At 60.5% G+C, this 15013-nt stretch overlaps 1 protein-coding gene across 14 annotated transcripts; it reads right to left on the reverse strand.

Annotated features, from left to right (window-relative positions):
• Positions 1-316: 316 nt before the first annotated feature.
• SEMA3B (semaphorin 3B) lies at positions 317-11403 on the reverse strand. 14 transcript variants are annotated; one of them, XM_059879809.1, is made up of 20 exons: positions 11343-11403; positions 9255-9327; positions 8724-8845; positions 6977-7520; positions 6117-6274; positions 5917-5979; positions 5381-5500; positions 5201-5294; positions 4876-4995; positions 3847-3992; positions 3643-3754; positions 3470-3539; positions 3247-3391; positions 2721-2940; positions 2368-2459; positions 2250-2291; positions 1869-2026; positions 1717-1772; positions 1485-1624; positions 317-1148 (listed from the first exon to the last, which is right to left on the reverse strand). In XM_059879809.1, the coding sequence occupies exons 4-20, from the start codon at positions 7083-7085 to the stop codon at positions 744-746; spliced, it is 2250 nt and encodes a 749-aa protein (XP_059735792.1). In that variant the 5' UTR covers positions 7086-7520; positions 8724-8845; positions 9255-9327; positions 11343-11403; the 3' UTR covers positions 317-743. The 14 variants fall into 14 exon arrangements, with proteins under 14 accessions (XP_059735792.1, XP_015315094.2, XP_010816057.2 ...); XM_015459608.3 differs by having other exon boundaries at positions 9255-9340; XM_010817755.4 differs by having other exon boundaries at positions 6977-7163; positions 7447-7520; positions 8724-9340.
• Positions 11404-15013: the final 3610 nt, after the last annotated feature.

Here is a 15013-nt window from a genome sequence, read left to right on the forward strand (position 1 = left end):
AAAAACCAACTGCCACACCACCACAAGGGGGTGGGCTGACCGCCTAAACCACTCCTACTGCCTGAACCATGGATCTGACCCTACCTCACCCCATTTAAGGAACCAGCTCACCCCTCCTGCCCTCCTCCCCCACCCCCACAACCGCAAGCAAGCGAGAGCACCTGTTGCTTGTTGGGCACCTGTGGCTTATTTTCACTCCCTTGTTCTGCAGCATGAGCCCAACGAAGCCTTTGCCTGAATTTCTCATCTGGCCTCTTATCAACTTCTATTGATTAAAGAGTCCAAGAACCTGGGTCGGCAACACTAAGACCAGCAATTGTCTGCTGGGGCCATTCCAGCTTTGACTGAAAATGTGTTTATTGCATTAGTACAGTCGGCCTGCCCCACCCCACCCACCCAGCCTGTTCACAGCTTTCTGCTCATTGCCCAAAGAGGTGGTCCTTCCCCCAGGGTGGGCATTCCGGGCACCACTCCCACCCAAGTACCCGGGGAACCCTGCTTCTCTGCCTCCTCCCGACCAGCCGGACCCTGTGCCCAGCCTAGGCCGCCCCTATCGGGGTTAGATTCAAGGGTTATCCTCTTGTTAATAAATAAGCCAGCATGGCTGCCCCTTGGCCAGGGCCTGTCAGTCGGTGTCTTCCCTCCACCAGGAAACGCCGGGCCCCTAGCCGTCTCCCAGGGTCTGTGTGCCCCCTCTCCCTCCTGCAGCCTCCTCCCCAGTTCCCAGCATGGGGACGGCCAAGTCACCAGTCCGCTGCGCTGCGTGGGCCCCGCTCAGCCCGCAGCTCTGGGGCGTGTGTCCTCCGGTTGCGGCCCTTTCTCCGTGACTCAGGGACCTGTGGGCGCGGCGCGGGCTGAGGGCGACACATTCGCAGGGAGTTCGCACCACCACCGCCGGGCTCCACCAGCTGCAGAAAGTCCCGGTACCAGAGCTTGGGGCCCGGCGGGGCGACTGGCGCAGTATCCTCGGTCCGGGCCAGTCTTTCAGCCTGTGCTGCACTCAGCACGTGCAGCGCTAGGCGACGCAGTGGCTGCGAAAAGCCCTGCTCCACCGCTGCACACAGGTACAAGCCGGAGTCCCCACGCCGCAGCCCGCGCAGCAGCAATCCCCTCCTCGTGCGCTCAGCTCGCTCTTCCGCAGGCACCTGCTGATGGATCAGCGGGAGGCGAGGATTTTAAGGAACGGGCGGGGGCGGGGCTTATCTGCAAGTGAGGGCGGGTCGGAGAGTTCAGTGGGCGGGGCAAGGGCGGGGCTTCTCTCCGATGGGGCGGGGATGTCAGGCGCCTAGTTAGAGGAATGGGGCCTCACCTGGATGCCGAGTGCGGGCCCCAATTGGGCGTTAGGGGTCTGATTGGGCTGAGACTCACTGGGCGGGGCTGGATCGCATGTAGACGTGCGGAGCGGGCCAAGGGCCTCATTAATCACTTTCTGGACGTTAGGGTTGGAACAGTGCCTGTTTGGGGAGGGGGTGGGGGAGGCTCACCTGAGTGTAGGCCGACTCCCCCGCGCGCTGGAAGGTCCACTCCACGTGCGCCTGCAGCGAGCGGGCCTCACACTCCAGGAAGGCGCTACCTCCCTCCACACCCAGCACCTTCTGCTCCAGCAGCACAGGGTGGGATGAGTCTGGGGGCAAAGGGAATGTCAGATTCAGGCAAAGCAGGACAGGGTGGGGCAGTCTTTAAGCGCTGAGGGATGAGAGCAGCTGAGACACTCACCCCCGGAACACAGTGTGCTGGGGTCGCCGTTCCTTACGTCCTGCCGTCGGAACCGCCTGGGGATCGGGGACATTAGAGCCTCCGTGAGTGCGTCTTTTAGCCAGGGATGGATAAAGACTCCCTCCAGGCAGCACGTCCTTGACCCTGCTCACCTCTTGGCACTGGGCTGGAAGCGAGTGCACTTGGCCCCATCCCAGGCACAGTAGGGGTCACGTGCCAGGCAGCATTCGGCACAGGCACGGCCGTGGGCAGCGCAGCGGTGCAACGGGATCTGGGCCACCCCGCTGCGAGAGGCTACGTACAGTTGGTGCTAGGGGAATAAGGCTCCAGGCTGACTGAGGGAGGCCCAGTGCCAAACTCCCATAGGTCAGGGATCCCTTCCCCCCATTTGACAAAAGGGAACACTGGGATCTCAAGTCACAGAGCCTGTCCTTGAAATGGAAATTGGGGCTTATCATCACCAAAAGAATGGGAGTGGGGGCACCTGGGAACACTTTGGGTCCATTCCACCCCCAAGCACTCTGGTCACTTACCCTCTTAGAGGAGATTTGCATGCTGGTGACAGCAGCTGAGTCCTGAGAAGGAGGAGGGGCTCTGGGATCATGGCTCCATGGGTTGGGGGTCCCCCAGGCAGTGGGGGCTAGGCCTCACCTCAAACATGTGTAATTCCTCCAGGAGCAGCCCCTCAGCATTTGGCCAGCCGCCCTTGGGGACGGAGATCACCTTCAGCACTGTGCCTACATCTGTAGGGATGAGAAGAGGGGGTGACTCCTTGTGCCCTCTGACAGCTAGGGCCAGGGGTCTCCTTGCTTCTGATGCCTCTACCCGCAGCACGGCTGGAGAGGTGAAGAATGTGGGTTGGAGCAATCAGAGCATCATCCAGAAGGAGATGGGGGACACAGCCCCAGGAAACATATGGAAATGGGTCTGAACACAGGGAAATTCCACTAATAGGCCAAAGAGCCTGCGCTGGGTTTTGTGGGTGGTCATGGCAGGACCCTGACCTGTGCCAATGAAGAGGACATCGTAGTATCCATCAGCAGCTGCGACACGGTCTGCAGTGATCTGGGTGAAGGTGTACCCGGCGCCCACTTGTTGGAAGAGAGGGCGCCCACCGATGGGCAGGACCGAATTGTACATGAGGGGGTGGTTCCGGGCAAACTGGATGACATCATCAGGAAAGTCCTTGGTGGAACTGAAGGTGCCAAAAGTCTTGCTGGGGCACTGGGAGGTGGGGAGGAGGCATGACAAGGAAGTGGATAAGAAGGCCGGGTGGGCAGCCCTCCACAGGAGACCACCCAGAACTTGGAGTGTGTATGAGGGGGCGGATATTGGACAGAGCCCTGCCCTGGCAATCTGAGGGGGAATTATGACCTTCCCCTGAGGAACCCTGTCTGATGAAGAGGATGTTTTCCCAACCATTAAAAAACCAAAAAAAGGAAGAAATCACATTCACCAAGAAGACCCCAGGCCAAGTCCTCCACCCTGCAGGTTTAACTGGGTTGTGGAGGCAGTCCCTGGGCTACGCACCATGCCAGGTCGGGGGTAGGGGACACGTCCCTGGTAGGACACCCACTGGTGCATGGGCCCCTCCTTGTGTGCAAAGGGTCCCAGGAAGGCCCGGCGTACATCATTCATGCTGTACACGCACACGGCAGAACCCTGGAAGATGCTGCTGCAGGTGAAGATGTCAGTGGAGCGAAGGGCTCCAGTGGAGCCTGGGCCACCCTGCCCACTGCCTCCCACACCTCACCTGGATGTGGAGAAGACAGCATAGAGCAGTGGGGTCCAGCGATCTCTCGAGGACAACAGGAACACGTCCTCTGTAGGGAAGGGACCACATTGGGGGAGGGTGCAGAGCCAGGCTCCAGGGTCTGTGCCCCTGTGTTCACTGCCCACACCCCACCCTCCACTCCTGCCGCTTACGGAGCTGGTCAAAGTTCGTATCGCCCTCGGCACCGGGCACCGAGCACACCAGCCGCGCCTTCAGGAACGTTGTCCACTTGTTGACCAGGCTGCGCTGGCCACCCACGTCGTTCTGCAGGGGCCAGTAGGAGGGGATGAGGGTGAGGCCCTGACAGGCAAAGGGGCGGTGGCAGAACCTCTGAATGTGGCCCAGGAAGGCCTCACCCTGCAGATCTGGCCAACGCGGGACACAGACAGGCGTCCCAGTGCCGGCGTGGCCTCCACCGCCGACTCACGGAAGAAGAAGTAGATCTTGTCATCATCTGGGTTCTCACTCTCCGGGATCCAAAAGACCTTGATAAACTTGGGCTCTGGCCACAGCAGGAGGCGAGGGGTCACTGAGGTCCTGCCTGGCTCTGCCTCCCCTTCTCTTTAAGCCAGCATAAGTCCTCAAGGCAGCCGCTGACCACCCCACCTCCAGAAGCAAGTTCGACGGGCTCCCCAGGACAGGATCAAGATGAGGGCCTGTGAGTCAAGAAGCAGCCACGAGAGGGCAGCAGAGACCGTGGCTACCTGGGCTCACAGGCAGGTGACCTTGGCCAGTGGCGGGCCTCTCACCCCTCCCCTGGCAGTTCTCCATGCCAGTGCACCAAGAAAGGAGCGATCCTGGGTATCTGGGTTTTGCCTTCACTTATGAATCTTCCTCTGTAGAGGGAAGTAGATGCCCTGACTCCTGCTTCAAATACTCCGCTGGGTCCCCTCACTCAGAATAAGGTACTCTAGCCCTACCCTTTCCTCATAGGGCAGGCCCCTTATCATTGCTCCCTTCATGAGTCTGTTCCTTGGCTTGTTCCTGTCCCCGGGGCCTTTGCACTCATCATTCCCTCTGCCTGGAATGCTCTTCCCGAAATCCTGCTGTGTTCTGGGAATTAGCTCATTCCTCTTTTCGGCAGAGTGGCTTCCTGTCCCCAACCCTCCCACTCCCACCACCACCACTCCCACCTCGTCTCCTCTCCCCTTCTCTGTTCTCTCACTGTATCTCCTGGCCATTGGAACTGAGCTTATCGTGCATTCGTTCTGAGGTCTGAACTCAAAGAGGGCCTGGGTCACACCTATCTGGTCTCGCCCTCTGACCCAGTGCCCAGTGCAGGGCTTGACCCAGGATAGGCATCTGGAAAGCAGGTGCCTTACTCAGCACCTGCTCTGTTGGAGATGAGAGCTCCCTCCCAACAGTCCCCACCCCCAGCCTTTCACCGTTGAGCCAGCGGGAGTCGTGCGGCTCTGTCCGGAGACTTGGACGCTGGCCCAGGCTGCGGAAGATGGTGAAGTCCCGGCCCATGAGGTCCGCAGCTACCCCCGAGTACAGTTCTTCCCCTGTAGATACGGCAAGGCTGCTGAGCAAAGCCAAAGGTTCCTATGGCAGGTTGGGGGACCTCTGGGGGCTCTTGGGGAATCAGTGAGGCTATGGGGAATCCCTGGGACTCTAGGGAGGGTCTTGGGACTTTACAAGATGCTAGAGTCTCTGGGGGGGTGGTGCAGGTTCCAGGAGCTCTCCTGGGGTCCCAGCCTTTGGACTCACCCACCAGCACGGAGGCAGCCCGATGCCTGGGGTCATAAGGACTCTTGCCCTTGCCATCCTCCAGCCTTCGAGGGTCCAGCCGGAGCATGGGCTCCTGAGAGGCAGCAGGGAGTTACTAGTACAGGCCCTTCCTCCTTCCTTACTCTCCCTACCTCCCTCCCTGACCAGCTCCAGCCTTACCTCCAGCCGCTGGCCCACCTCCACAAACGCACAGATTGGGTGGAAGGCCCCTGTGCCACAGGCCAGCAAGTGGGTATGGTTGTAGGCATGGAGCAACTTCACGAAGTTCATGCACTCGGTCTAGCACGCAGGCAGGCAGGGTCAGGAACAAGGAGGCCTCCCTCAGGGAGGTGGCCTGAAGGGGTCCCCGCTCGCCAGCGGTGCCCCCACCCCTTCTTCTTCGGTGCATCAGCCCAGGCAAGTACTAACGTGGGCGACACGGACCCGGGTGCCCTTGGTGACAAGCCCGGCCCTCCCACCTCTCCCCAGAATGGGTTCATGGAGAAGCAGAGGCCTGCATTGTCTCCCGTGACTCAGAGGCCCCCAAGAAGAATCACATGAGCCCCCCACCCTGACTCACTACCTCCGGACTTCAGCCACCTCGACCCTCTTGCCCCCAATCCCAGCCAGAACAGGCGGCCCTCTGTTTCAGCACTGCCCATCGCTAGAGTGAGGGGCTGACCCGCCCCACTCCCACCCAGGCAGCCAACACTCACGCCAATGTCCTTCCCGGCCCAGTTGCACTCCTCTCGCCATTCCACACGGGCCGGCCAGGCCAGCTATGGGGAGGGTGGGGATGGGCGAACACAGGGCCCGGTCTCTAAGCTGAGGGTGTCCACTCAGGGGACCCAACCTCCCCGGGGCTCTTTCCTGGGGGGCTGGTGCTGAGGCTGGGTGGTGGTGGGGTTTCTGGCACCTTCTTGGCCCTCTTGCTAATGTTGTCCAGGCTGAGGGAGGCCACGTGGTTCTCGGCGCCCACAAACAGGCGCCCACGTTCCTCATCGAGCAGCAGCGCTTCATAGCAGCAGGTCCTCTCCAGCCTGAAGGTCCGGAGACCGTGCCGGGCCTGGAGCTCTGTGGGGTGGGGACACTGAGGATTCGCCAGTCATGCTAGAAGCTTCCTCCAGGCCAAGGTTGTACATGTGACCTGGCCCACACACAGGTGGATTTACATGCGTGTGAGTTTACAACTCGGGAGGACAGGCCCACCCAGGTGCCGGCCAAGCTGCCAGAGTGGGCAGTGCAGCACCCCCCCCACCCCCATGGGGGAAGCAGGTGGAGCTTCCAGGGCGTGCTCAGACAAGCAGTGTCTCCAGGTGGGTGCACAGGGAGGCAAGGGTTCTGGGATACGGCTGCATACTGGGACAGCCAGGACCCCGACCCCAAAATCAGGCTGAGGGTTCTCTGCCACCAGCCAGGGTTCAGTATGATGTCGCAGCCTAGTCACCACCCTGTGGAGAGGGGGTGTGGGAAGGCGGCTCTGATGCTCCCCCCCACCCACCTCAACCTTCCTGGGAGCAGGGGATGGAGCAGAGGCAGGATCTGTTGCCATGGGGACAGAAGGGGTCTTCCTGGGAAAGCATGAGGAGAATGTGGGCAGAGAGCTTGGGGACGGAAGCCAGGAGAGGGTTAACTGGAGATGGCCTGAGCGTGCCCCCCAGTCCGGAGCTGGGTGGCGCACACACAAAGGTAACAGCAAACACAGTGCTCCCTACCCACCCTGGGCCCCTCTCCTTGCCCACCCTGAGCTGGGGCCTCCCAGCCAGGTGCACCTACCTTGGAAGGAGAGGCGGAGGCGTGGGGTGCTGGGGGCAGCACCCCCCAGCCCTGCCGCCCAGAGCAGGGCCAGGCCCGGGATCATGGCGGCAGCCTCGGCCCGCCCCATCCCCGCGGCTCAGGGAGCTCAGGGTTCAGCGGGCGCGTGTGGAGGAGCCTTGAGCCTCCCTGGACTCTGCCCCGGGATCTGGAGGAGAAGGAGTTGCAGCAAGGGGCGAGGGCGGGAGGCTGGGGTGGGGGGGAGTCCCCAGGGATCAGATTACAGCCCCTAGGGAAAGAGGCTGGGGGGTCGCATTCCACTTCCGAGCCCTCCTCTCCCTCGCAGGGTGCCCTGTCTGGCCACAATCACAGACACACCCACGCTGGGCACACCCTCGGGGTCAACCCCACACTGGCAGGCGCCCGCCCCACCACGTCACCCTCGCCAGGAACCCGCCCTCCTGCATACACACCCACAGGCATTAATTCACCGAGTCAGTGCGCCTACTTCATGCCAGCCAGGGACTGGGGCTAGGGGCATTGGGGCACACAGGCAAGGTCCTCCCTGCAGGAGGAGGCAGAGGACCAACGAGGATTCGGGTTGCTTGCAGTCCCTATAGAGGTGCCAAGTGCAACGAGCAAAACGAGCTGGTCATGGGTATGAGTGTAACAAGAGGGGGTCATGCCTCTGGAGGAGGCTGTGCACCCACGGGTCCTCAGAGAGACAGAGGCACCTTTGAAGCCGGAGCTGATGGTGTGGGTGCCTGTGAGCATGAACGTGCTTCTGTGGGCCCTTTGTACAGCTGTATTGGGCGTCTGTGTGTTGTGTGTCTGCATGCATATCTGTGGATACCTATGTGAGACCACCTGGCATATGTGCTGTATTGTACACATAGGTGTGATATGCATGTGCGTGCACACACATGGCATTGTACGTATGTGTACGCAGGATGTACATATCGGGGTGTACGTGTGTGTATGCAGGATGTACATATCAGGGGTGTGCACCTTGAAAGCATGTATGTGTGTCGCACGTGTGTGTATGGATGTGTGCGCAAGTGTACGCATCTCTCTGGACATGCAGGTGAGCAAATATAACTGCAGCATCCATCATCGCTTCAACTCTGAGACACCCCGGAAGCCCACTTCTCAGAGGGAGAAGCTAGCTGGGAGACCCAGGCCTGGCCAGGCAGGGCAGACGCCTCAGTTCCTGATTCAGGAGCTGCACTCACTTGGACCCGGCAGCCCCAGCTTTGTGCTGGACCTCTCTCTCCCCACCCCAGAGGGCGGGAGGGGCCGATCACACCCAGAAATGCTGTGATCTCAGACTTCAGACCCAAGAGGAATCAAGTGGGGAGAGCCAAGGGCCTGGGGCAGCCTCTCACCCCCCAGCTCAGGGGAGCTGTCCTTCCCTCTCCAGCCTCTGGCGTCTCCCTCAGCCTCTCCATCCCATCTTTGCCTTCAAGGGTTTCTCCATCTTTGAGCCCCACCACTTCTGTGAGCCAGGGTCCTTCTTCCCTGAACCCCTCACATGGGGCCAGGCTCTAGCTGCAGTGCCCATCCTCCTTCCCAGAAGCTGGCTGGGCAGGTGCCGGGCACAGTAGCCCTGGCACGGGGCAAGGTCCTGGGGCACGATCAAGCGAGGGGCGCAGCTGCTGGAGCACGTTTGTTCCAAACCGCACTCCCCAAACCACCCCCCCTAGCTCCGCCACCGCTTCCAGACCCCTCCCACCCCAGGACTCCCACCTCCCTCCTTCCTTCCACTGACACTTGCCACTGCCTCTTCTAGGCCCAGGAGGTCTGCGGCATCTCAGGACGCCAGGCTGCCTCCCGACACTCCACCAAGAGCTCCGGCAGCGGCGGCTCCTCACCCTGCTGCCTCTTCTCACCCTGGAGAAGGTCGGAGAAGCCAAGGGGCCCCGGGCACCCTCTGACGGCTCCTTTAAGGAGCAGCCCCCGCCCCCACCAAGCCAGCTGCGCCCGCCCCGCCGTCAAGTTTATGGGGCGGGTCGGGTGACTGGGCAGGCAGCCGGGACGGCTGGAGTTGGTGGCCTGGCCAGAGTGGAGCGGGCACGAGGGAGGGGCGGGCAGGGCCGACCCCTCCCCTGTGGGGCTTCACAGCTAGAGGATGCCCCATACAGAGGTCCTGGAAGGTGGGCATGCCGTCCGGGCAAATGAGGAAGAAGCAATAGAGACCTCGTAGCCCCGGGCAGAACTGTGCAGCCAGCAGAGGGAAGGGCAGAGGGAACCGCAGAGGGAACGGGCAGACAGGGCACACCCAGGGACTCGGTTCTTTCACCTGTCTGTCCCTCCGCAGCCTGGGAGCTGGCGGGGAATGAGGAGGCTCAGCTGCCACCTGGGTCCTCAGGAGTCTGCTGAGAAGGGCTGGTTAGGAAAGGGGTCCTCAAGTCGGGAGATCTGATGGACCCCGAAGACCCAGCCCCCATCCTTCCACAGGGCTTGGGTGACTTAGTACTTCTGCCACCTGGCTGGCAGCAGCTCTGATGACGGCCAGTGTTGGGTGGGAGAAGAGGGCTGGAGGGGCAGGCCAACAGCAGGAGACCAGTCTGACTTTGGCACTGGTCAGAGACCGGTCCTGACCAGTGGTCGCATGTCTGTGTTGGAAGGTGAGGGGCATTCTATGTCATGTCCATGGACTGTCTTTCTTCCAAGGGTGTAGGTGGCAGGCAAGGTCTGCCTCACCAGAGTGAGATACCCCAGGGGGCTTCAAGGATAGGACAGAGCTTCTAAACACCTCAACTGGTAAGGGTCTGGCCTTGGCCTAAAGGTGACTCTGGGGGACACACCCTGTTGATACTGCCAGGCGTACTTCCTTGGAGGAGCTGAATGTCAACCATGGCCAAGGGGGTCCTCAGGTCCACCTGGGTAAACATGCCAGGGCTTGAGGGTGGGCGTCTTCCACCCCTCAGTTCCCTCAAAATGCATTCTCTTACATTTTCCCCAAGGCTGACTGGCAGCTCCCCAGGGGTCTTCAAGGGAGGCCATGGCTTTCTGGTGCATCTCCTGCAAGTTCCTAGAGTGGAGGTGTCTGTGCCCAGCCACAGGCAGGGGAGGGACCTGCCTCTCTTAGCTGAGCCTCAGGCCTGGTGTCTCTGGCCTGGTCTCGCTGGCTGGTTGGCAGTGAAGGGTGGGCATCCGTGGGACGACCAGGGGCCTTCAGGAGGGGGAGTGGGGGGACACAGCCCTGCCTGAGCCCCAGGACTTTCAGCACATGGCCTCTCTCCCTCCTCCCAGGCTCTTTTGCTTTGGGTCTGGGCAGCCTCCTCTGGCCCCATGCAAGCAAACAAAATTCTTTGGCTGTTTACAATTTTCCACCCAAGCAGCCAAGATCAGCAAGTGCCTTTGAGGGCCCCACCCAACCCCACGGTGCCCCCTACCTGACCCCATTGCGTTTAGTTCTTCAGGCCCAGGGTCCCAGGCTCTATTTCATGCCCCTCCCCCAATAACCCAGTGTCCATACTGGCTAATAAGACCAGGATCCCCCCACCCCACCCCCTGCACCATCTTTCCAACATCCTGGGACTCAACCCCCAGCAAAAAGGACCAGGCTGTCCCCTGGTCCACGTGAGTCCTTGGCATTGCCTTCCAGCTTCCAGATGTCCCCGGAGCAGGGAGATCCCCAGGGGTGAGAGCTCAGGTTGTCCCCATCCCCACAAGATCTCTTTTCTGCTTCTCAGTCCTGGGTCCCAGAGTATGCAGACCCTGGGGAGGGACTTCATGGAGCCAGCTCTCTAGGGTTAGTGGGTCACACTGGGCTCTGGAAGTCCCCAAGGATTCTGGATTCACGCAGCCTGGGCCTGGATCTCAACAGAGCTGAACCAACCAGGGGAGGCAGCGTGGGTGCCTGGTGCTGCCTGTCAGCAGTATAGCCTGCTAGGGCCTTGGTTTTTCCTTCTGGAAATAACTGGATTGTCGTGCCAAATGCCAGCACCTGCCTCCACAGTCCTCACTCTCAGCTGGGCGTGCCCCTTGCACCCTGCCTGGACTCGGTGGTGGTGTGACTGGGCTGGGGTGGGACATCCATTTATGGAAGACTGCAGCCAACCCTCTCGGTGCCCAGCCTGGGCTGGGTTGAGCCTTGGCTCCGCACTCACACCTGCTTTAGCCATCAGGGCTGGTGGCTCCAACCGCTGGCTCAACCTTTCCCTCTTCCGGCCACGTGGGGACTAGGACGTGCTACCCGGAGGAGGACTTTAGGCAAGGGGGGATAAGCGGTGGAAATCGGGCCCTGGAGAGCCCAACTGAGGCCTGACTTCCTGACACTCTGCTAGCCACACCAGGGGATCTCCCGGGAAGGTCTGTCTGGCATTGCCCTCACCCACCCCCAACCTGGTGTCCAAGCTCCCAGAGGAACCCGTTGGCCCACCTTTTCGGGAAGATGAGCTCCTCCCCTCCTTGCCTTCTGAGGGCCATGTCAGAGCTGAGGTGGAGGGGTTGAGGGAGGGGCCACTGGGAAGCCTGGGCCTCTGGCTGGGGCCCTACCCCCATCCGCTCCGCCCCTGCCCTCCGCCTCCTGCACATTCCTCCCTGGCTGAGGTCAGCCCCTCCGGGACGGGGGAGCCCCCCCCCCCACCAGCCACATCACAGCTCCTCACTCACTTCTGTTTTCTTCGTTGCCCAGCAGGGGGGAGAGCGGGTGGGGAGAGAGATGAGGGGCCTTGGGGGTGGGGCCTCCCTCTCTCTCCTCCTCCTCCATAATCCGCGGGAGGAGGTGCCAGGAATGCGGCAGGGTTGACTCCGGTGGCACCCAGTCCTCATTAACATACATTAACATAAATGCTACCTTCCCTCCCTTGGCTTGGGAGCTGGGCAGGGCAGGGGGCGTGGGGTGGGAGAGGCCTCCAGGGAGCACCAGATGGGGGCTCAGGCTGTTCCAGGAGGGTGGACTGGAGCCTGTCCCAGGAATCCACCCCTATAGTAGCTGGGGAGGTGACTGGGTTGAATTCTGATTCTGCTGCTCACCAGCTGTGTGTTCCTAGGGGGAGATTGAACCTTTCAGTCCCCTCTCCACGCTTGTCCCGCGGTATTAAAGGGTGGGCCAGGCAGGTCTGGCACTCGGTAGGGTACACAGGTGCACACTCTGGCTGCCATCTCAGCGCTGGGCATCCTGTGGCATGTAAGCCCGTGGGCCTCGAGGGAGACTCACCACTGCCTCTTCCAGCCCAGCTTCACCGGGCCCTCTCTCTGGCTTGACTCCTCTCCTGTCTCTTTCTGTCCCCTTTCTTCCCTTACCCACACCCCCAGCCCCCAGGACAGCACTCTGACCCTCCCCAGCTGCCTAGGATTCCTTAGTCTTCCTCCAGGAGTCTCCAACCCACTCCCAGCAGTGCCGAGAAGCCCACTCGCTCCGCCCTCCAGAGAGCCCCAAGTCAGAGAGGCCTCTGTCTCCTTTAAGACAGAACAAGGCCCCACCTCCTTCCCCTGCAGCTTGAAGCCTGACCCCTTCACCTGGGGGTGGTCCCCATGGTCTTTCTGCCAGATCTCCTTCCAGTGCCTCCTCTCTGCAGTTACCCTACTTCCCTAGCTCCTCCAGCTTGGGGACATCCCAGGCTCTTAACCAGGGATTCACACACCCCTCCCTGGCTCAGCCCTGGCTAACCCTGCCAGAACTTCAGCTACCCCATTTCTGGGAGGTGACAGCTGCTTCTTTGCCAGGACTTAGCTTAGGCTGTGCCCTCTGCCCTCCCCTTTGCCACCTGCTGGACTTTTCCTCATTACCCACTACCCACCTTTCTCCGTGAAGCCCCGGATGCTTGTAACACCAGGTCCAGGCCACTCTGCAGAGCTTTAGGATCCCCAGCTGCCACTATCACTTGGGGAGCCACCAGGCACAGGGAAGCAAGAGATAGAGGAAGTGCCTGCAGGAAGCCCTGCCACCTTCCTGGGCCTGCTGAGCCTGAGTGAGGATGGGGGGTTGATGGAGAAGAGAGATTTCAGGTCCCTTCAGGCATCAGCCACTCAGGCCTTGACTCCCTCCACCCACAATGAGGTCAGAAAACAGGATAAATACCGAGGAATGTACAACTGATTTTTCTCTTAAATAAGATCACCTGTGAGGCTGCGTCTCCTGCAAGGGGGGGAATCAAAGCGGAGAAAAGAAAGAGATCCATAGCCTTGACCTCTGACCCCCTGAACACTAGTGCCCATCGCTGTGTGGTTAATGGAGGCGCTGACTGGCTGGCAGCCAGGGACATACTTGCTGTCACACTGCTGCACACAGACCTCAGCTGACTTGAGGCTCTCCTTGGGGGCGTGCAGGCTTCCCTTGTGGCTCAGCTGGTAAAGAATCCGCCTGCAATGCAGGAGACCTGGATTCGATCCCTGGGTTGAGAAGATCCCCTGGAGAAGGGAACAGCTACCTACTCCAATATTCTGGCCTGGAGAGTTCCATGGACTGTATCGTCCATGGGGTCACAGAGACACGACTGAGCGACTTTCACTTTTTCACTTTGGAGGCGTGTTGGGACCTGGCTTCCCCTCTCCGTGTTCAAGGGGGGTTGGGGGAATGCACAGCCCCACGGCAAGGATGAGGTCCCCTGGGATCTCTTTTAGGGCAACAGACCCAAGGATTGAGGTCAGTTGTATGGGAGTGGGCCAGGACCCAAAAGTCAGCCAAGAGAAGTTGCCATCCTGTCCCTGACACCCCAGGGCAACCAGGGTCTGGCTGGCCATGCCACAGGCCAGGGAGCTGGAGTCAGGACTTGTATTCTCCAGCCTTAATAGCTGGCTTGGCACTCTGGGGTGGGGAGTGGGGGGGATGATTCTGAGGGGAGTAGGATTTTCTGGAGGAAATCAGGAGCAGCTATGGGGCTTCCCTGAACACAGCCAAGGGGTTATTTTAGGTCTTGGAAGCTCCTGCAGCCTCAGAGGCTCCAGTTCTAATGGGGCCTCCTCCCCTTTCTGCTCCTGGCATCTGGGCCTCCACCCACCTGATGGGGGTGAGGGCTCCAGCCCAGGGGAGTTGGGAAGTGACTGCAGGCCTGGACTGGCTTCTCCCACAGGGTCTCCCTACATCCTTTAGACCTCTCTGACTCTCAGAGCTTGTCTCTCTCTTCCCAGCTGTTTCCCCACCCACCCCACCAAAAAACGGGTTAAAAATAGTCTGCTACCACATCAGTAGTCTGAGCAACTATGTGGAATGGGACAGGCCCTCTGGGTGGTGGATGAGCTTTGTGGCGGTCCCCACTGACTAGAGACAGTCTGCCTCATACTGGGATCCATGGCTTGGTCTGGGAGCAGGAGCCTGGGTCCTCTGCCTGTCTAAAGGTCCTGAGCCTCATAGATGTAGCTGCCTATGGGTGGGGCCAGGAAGATGGGCTTTCTAAGGCTGGGAGAACTCCCGAAGACACACTGCCAAGGAGCACTGAATCTCTGGTTCTCCTTGCCCAGGGATGCAGCGTGGTTGGGGTCCAGCCCCGGACCGCTCTGGGTAATGGGGGGAATCCCTCGGAGTCAACTTTATGGAGTCCCTCCTGTTGGGGTATAGGACACCTGGGATGTATCATCCCCTGCCTACCGCCCCCCATGGCTGGGAATTTCCCAACCACTAAAGACAAGGATGAATTGAGAGGCTGCCCCCGGCAGTGCTGGGACAATGGAGCCTTATGCTCTCAAAATCTGAGCAGGGGTAGGAGGACCAAGGGCAGGTGGGGGCCTAGCTGCCTGCACCCAGGGAAGCACTGCTTGCCAGGACCCCACCCAGACCCACTGCCAAGCCGGGTACAAGGGGATCCTGGCTAGAATCCTGCATGGCCCACTCAGGGAGGGAGACATTGGGTTCATCAGGCAGACAATGCCAGCTCCTGAATGGTTCCTCTGTGCAGGGTTCCCCCTCAGGATGGAAGGAAGGAACTATCTCTGGCTCCTGTTTCCTGCTGGGCGGATATCAGGGCATCGGAACTCGCACTGCACCCCACCCGCTCATCTGGGGTTCAGCGAGGTCCAGGGCTGACTGCTGAAGGCAAGGGATCCAGGCTTGGGCGTGGGATTCTGTTCTAGTCAGTTGGTGCTCCCTAGCCCTCAGAGACAGGGGTAGCA

The sequence above is a fragment of the Bos taurus genome, chromosome 22 (genome assembly GCF_002263795.3).
Source record: "Bos taurus isolate L1 Dominette 01449 registration number 42190680 breed Hereford chromosome 22, ARS-UCD2.0, whole genome shotgun sequence".
NCBI lineage: Eukaryota > Metazoa > Chordata > Mammalia > Artiodactyla > Bovidae > Bos > Bos taurus.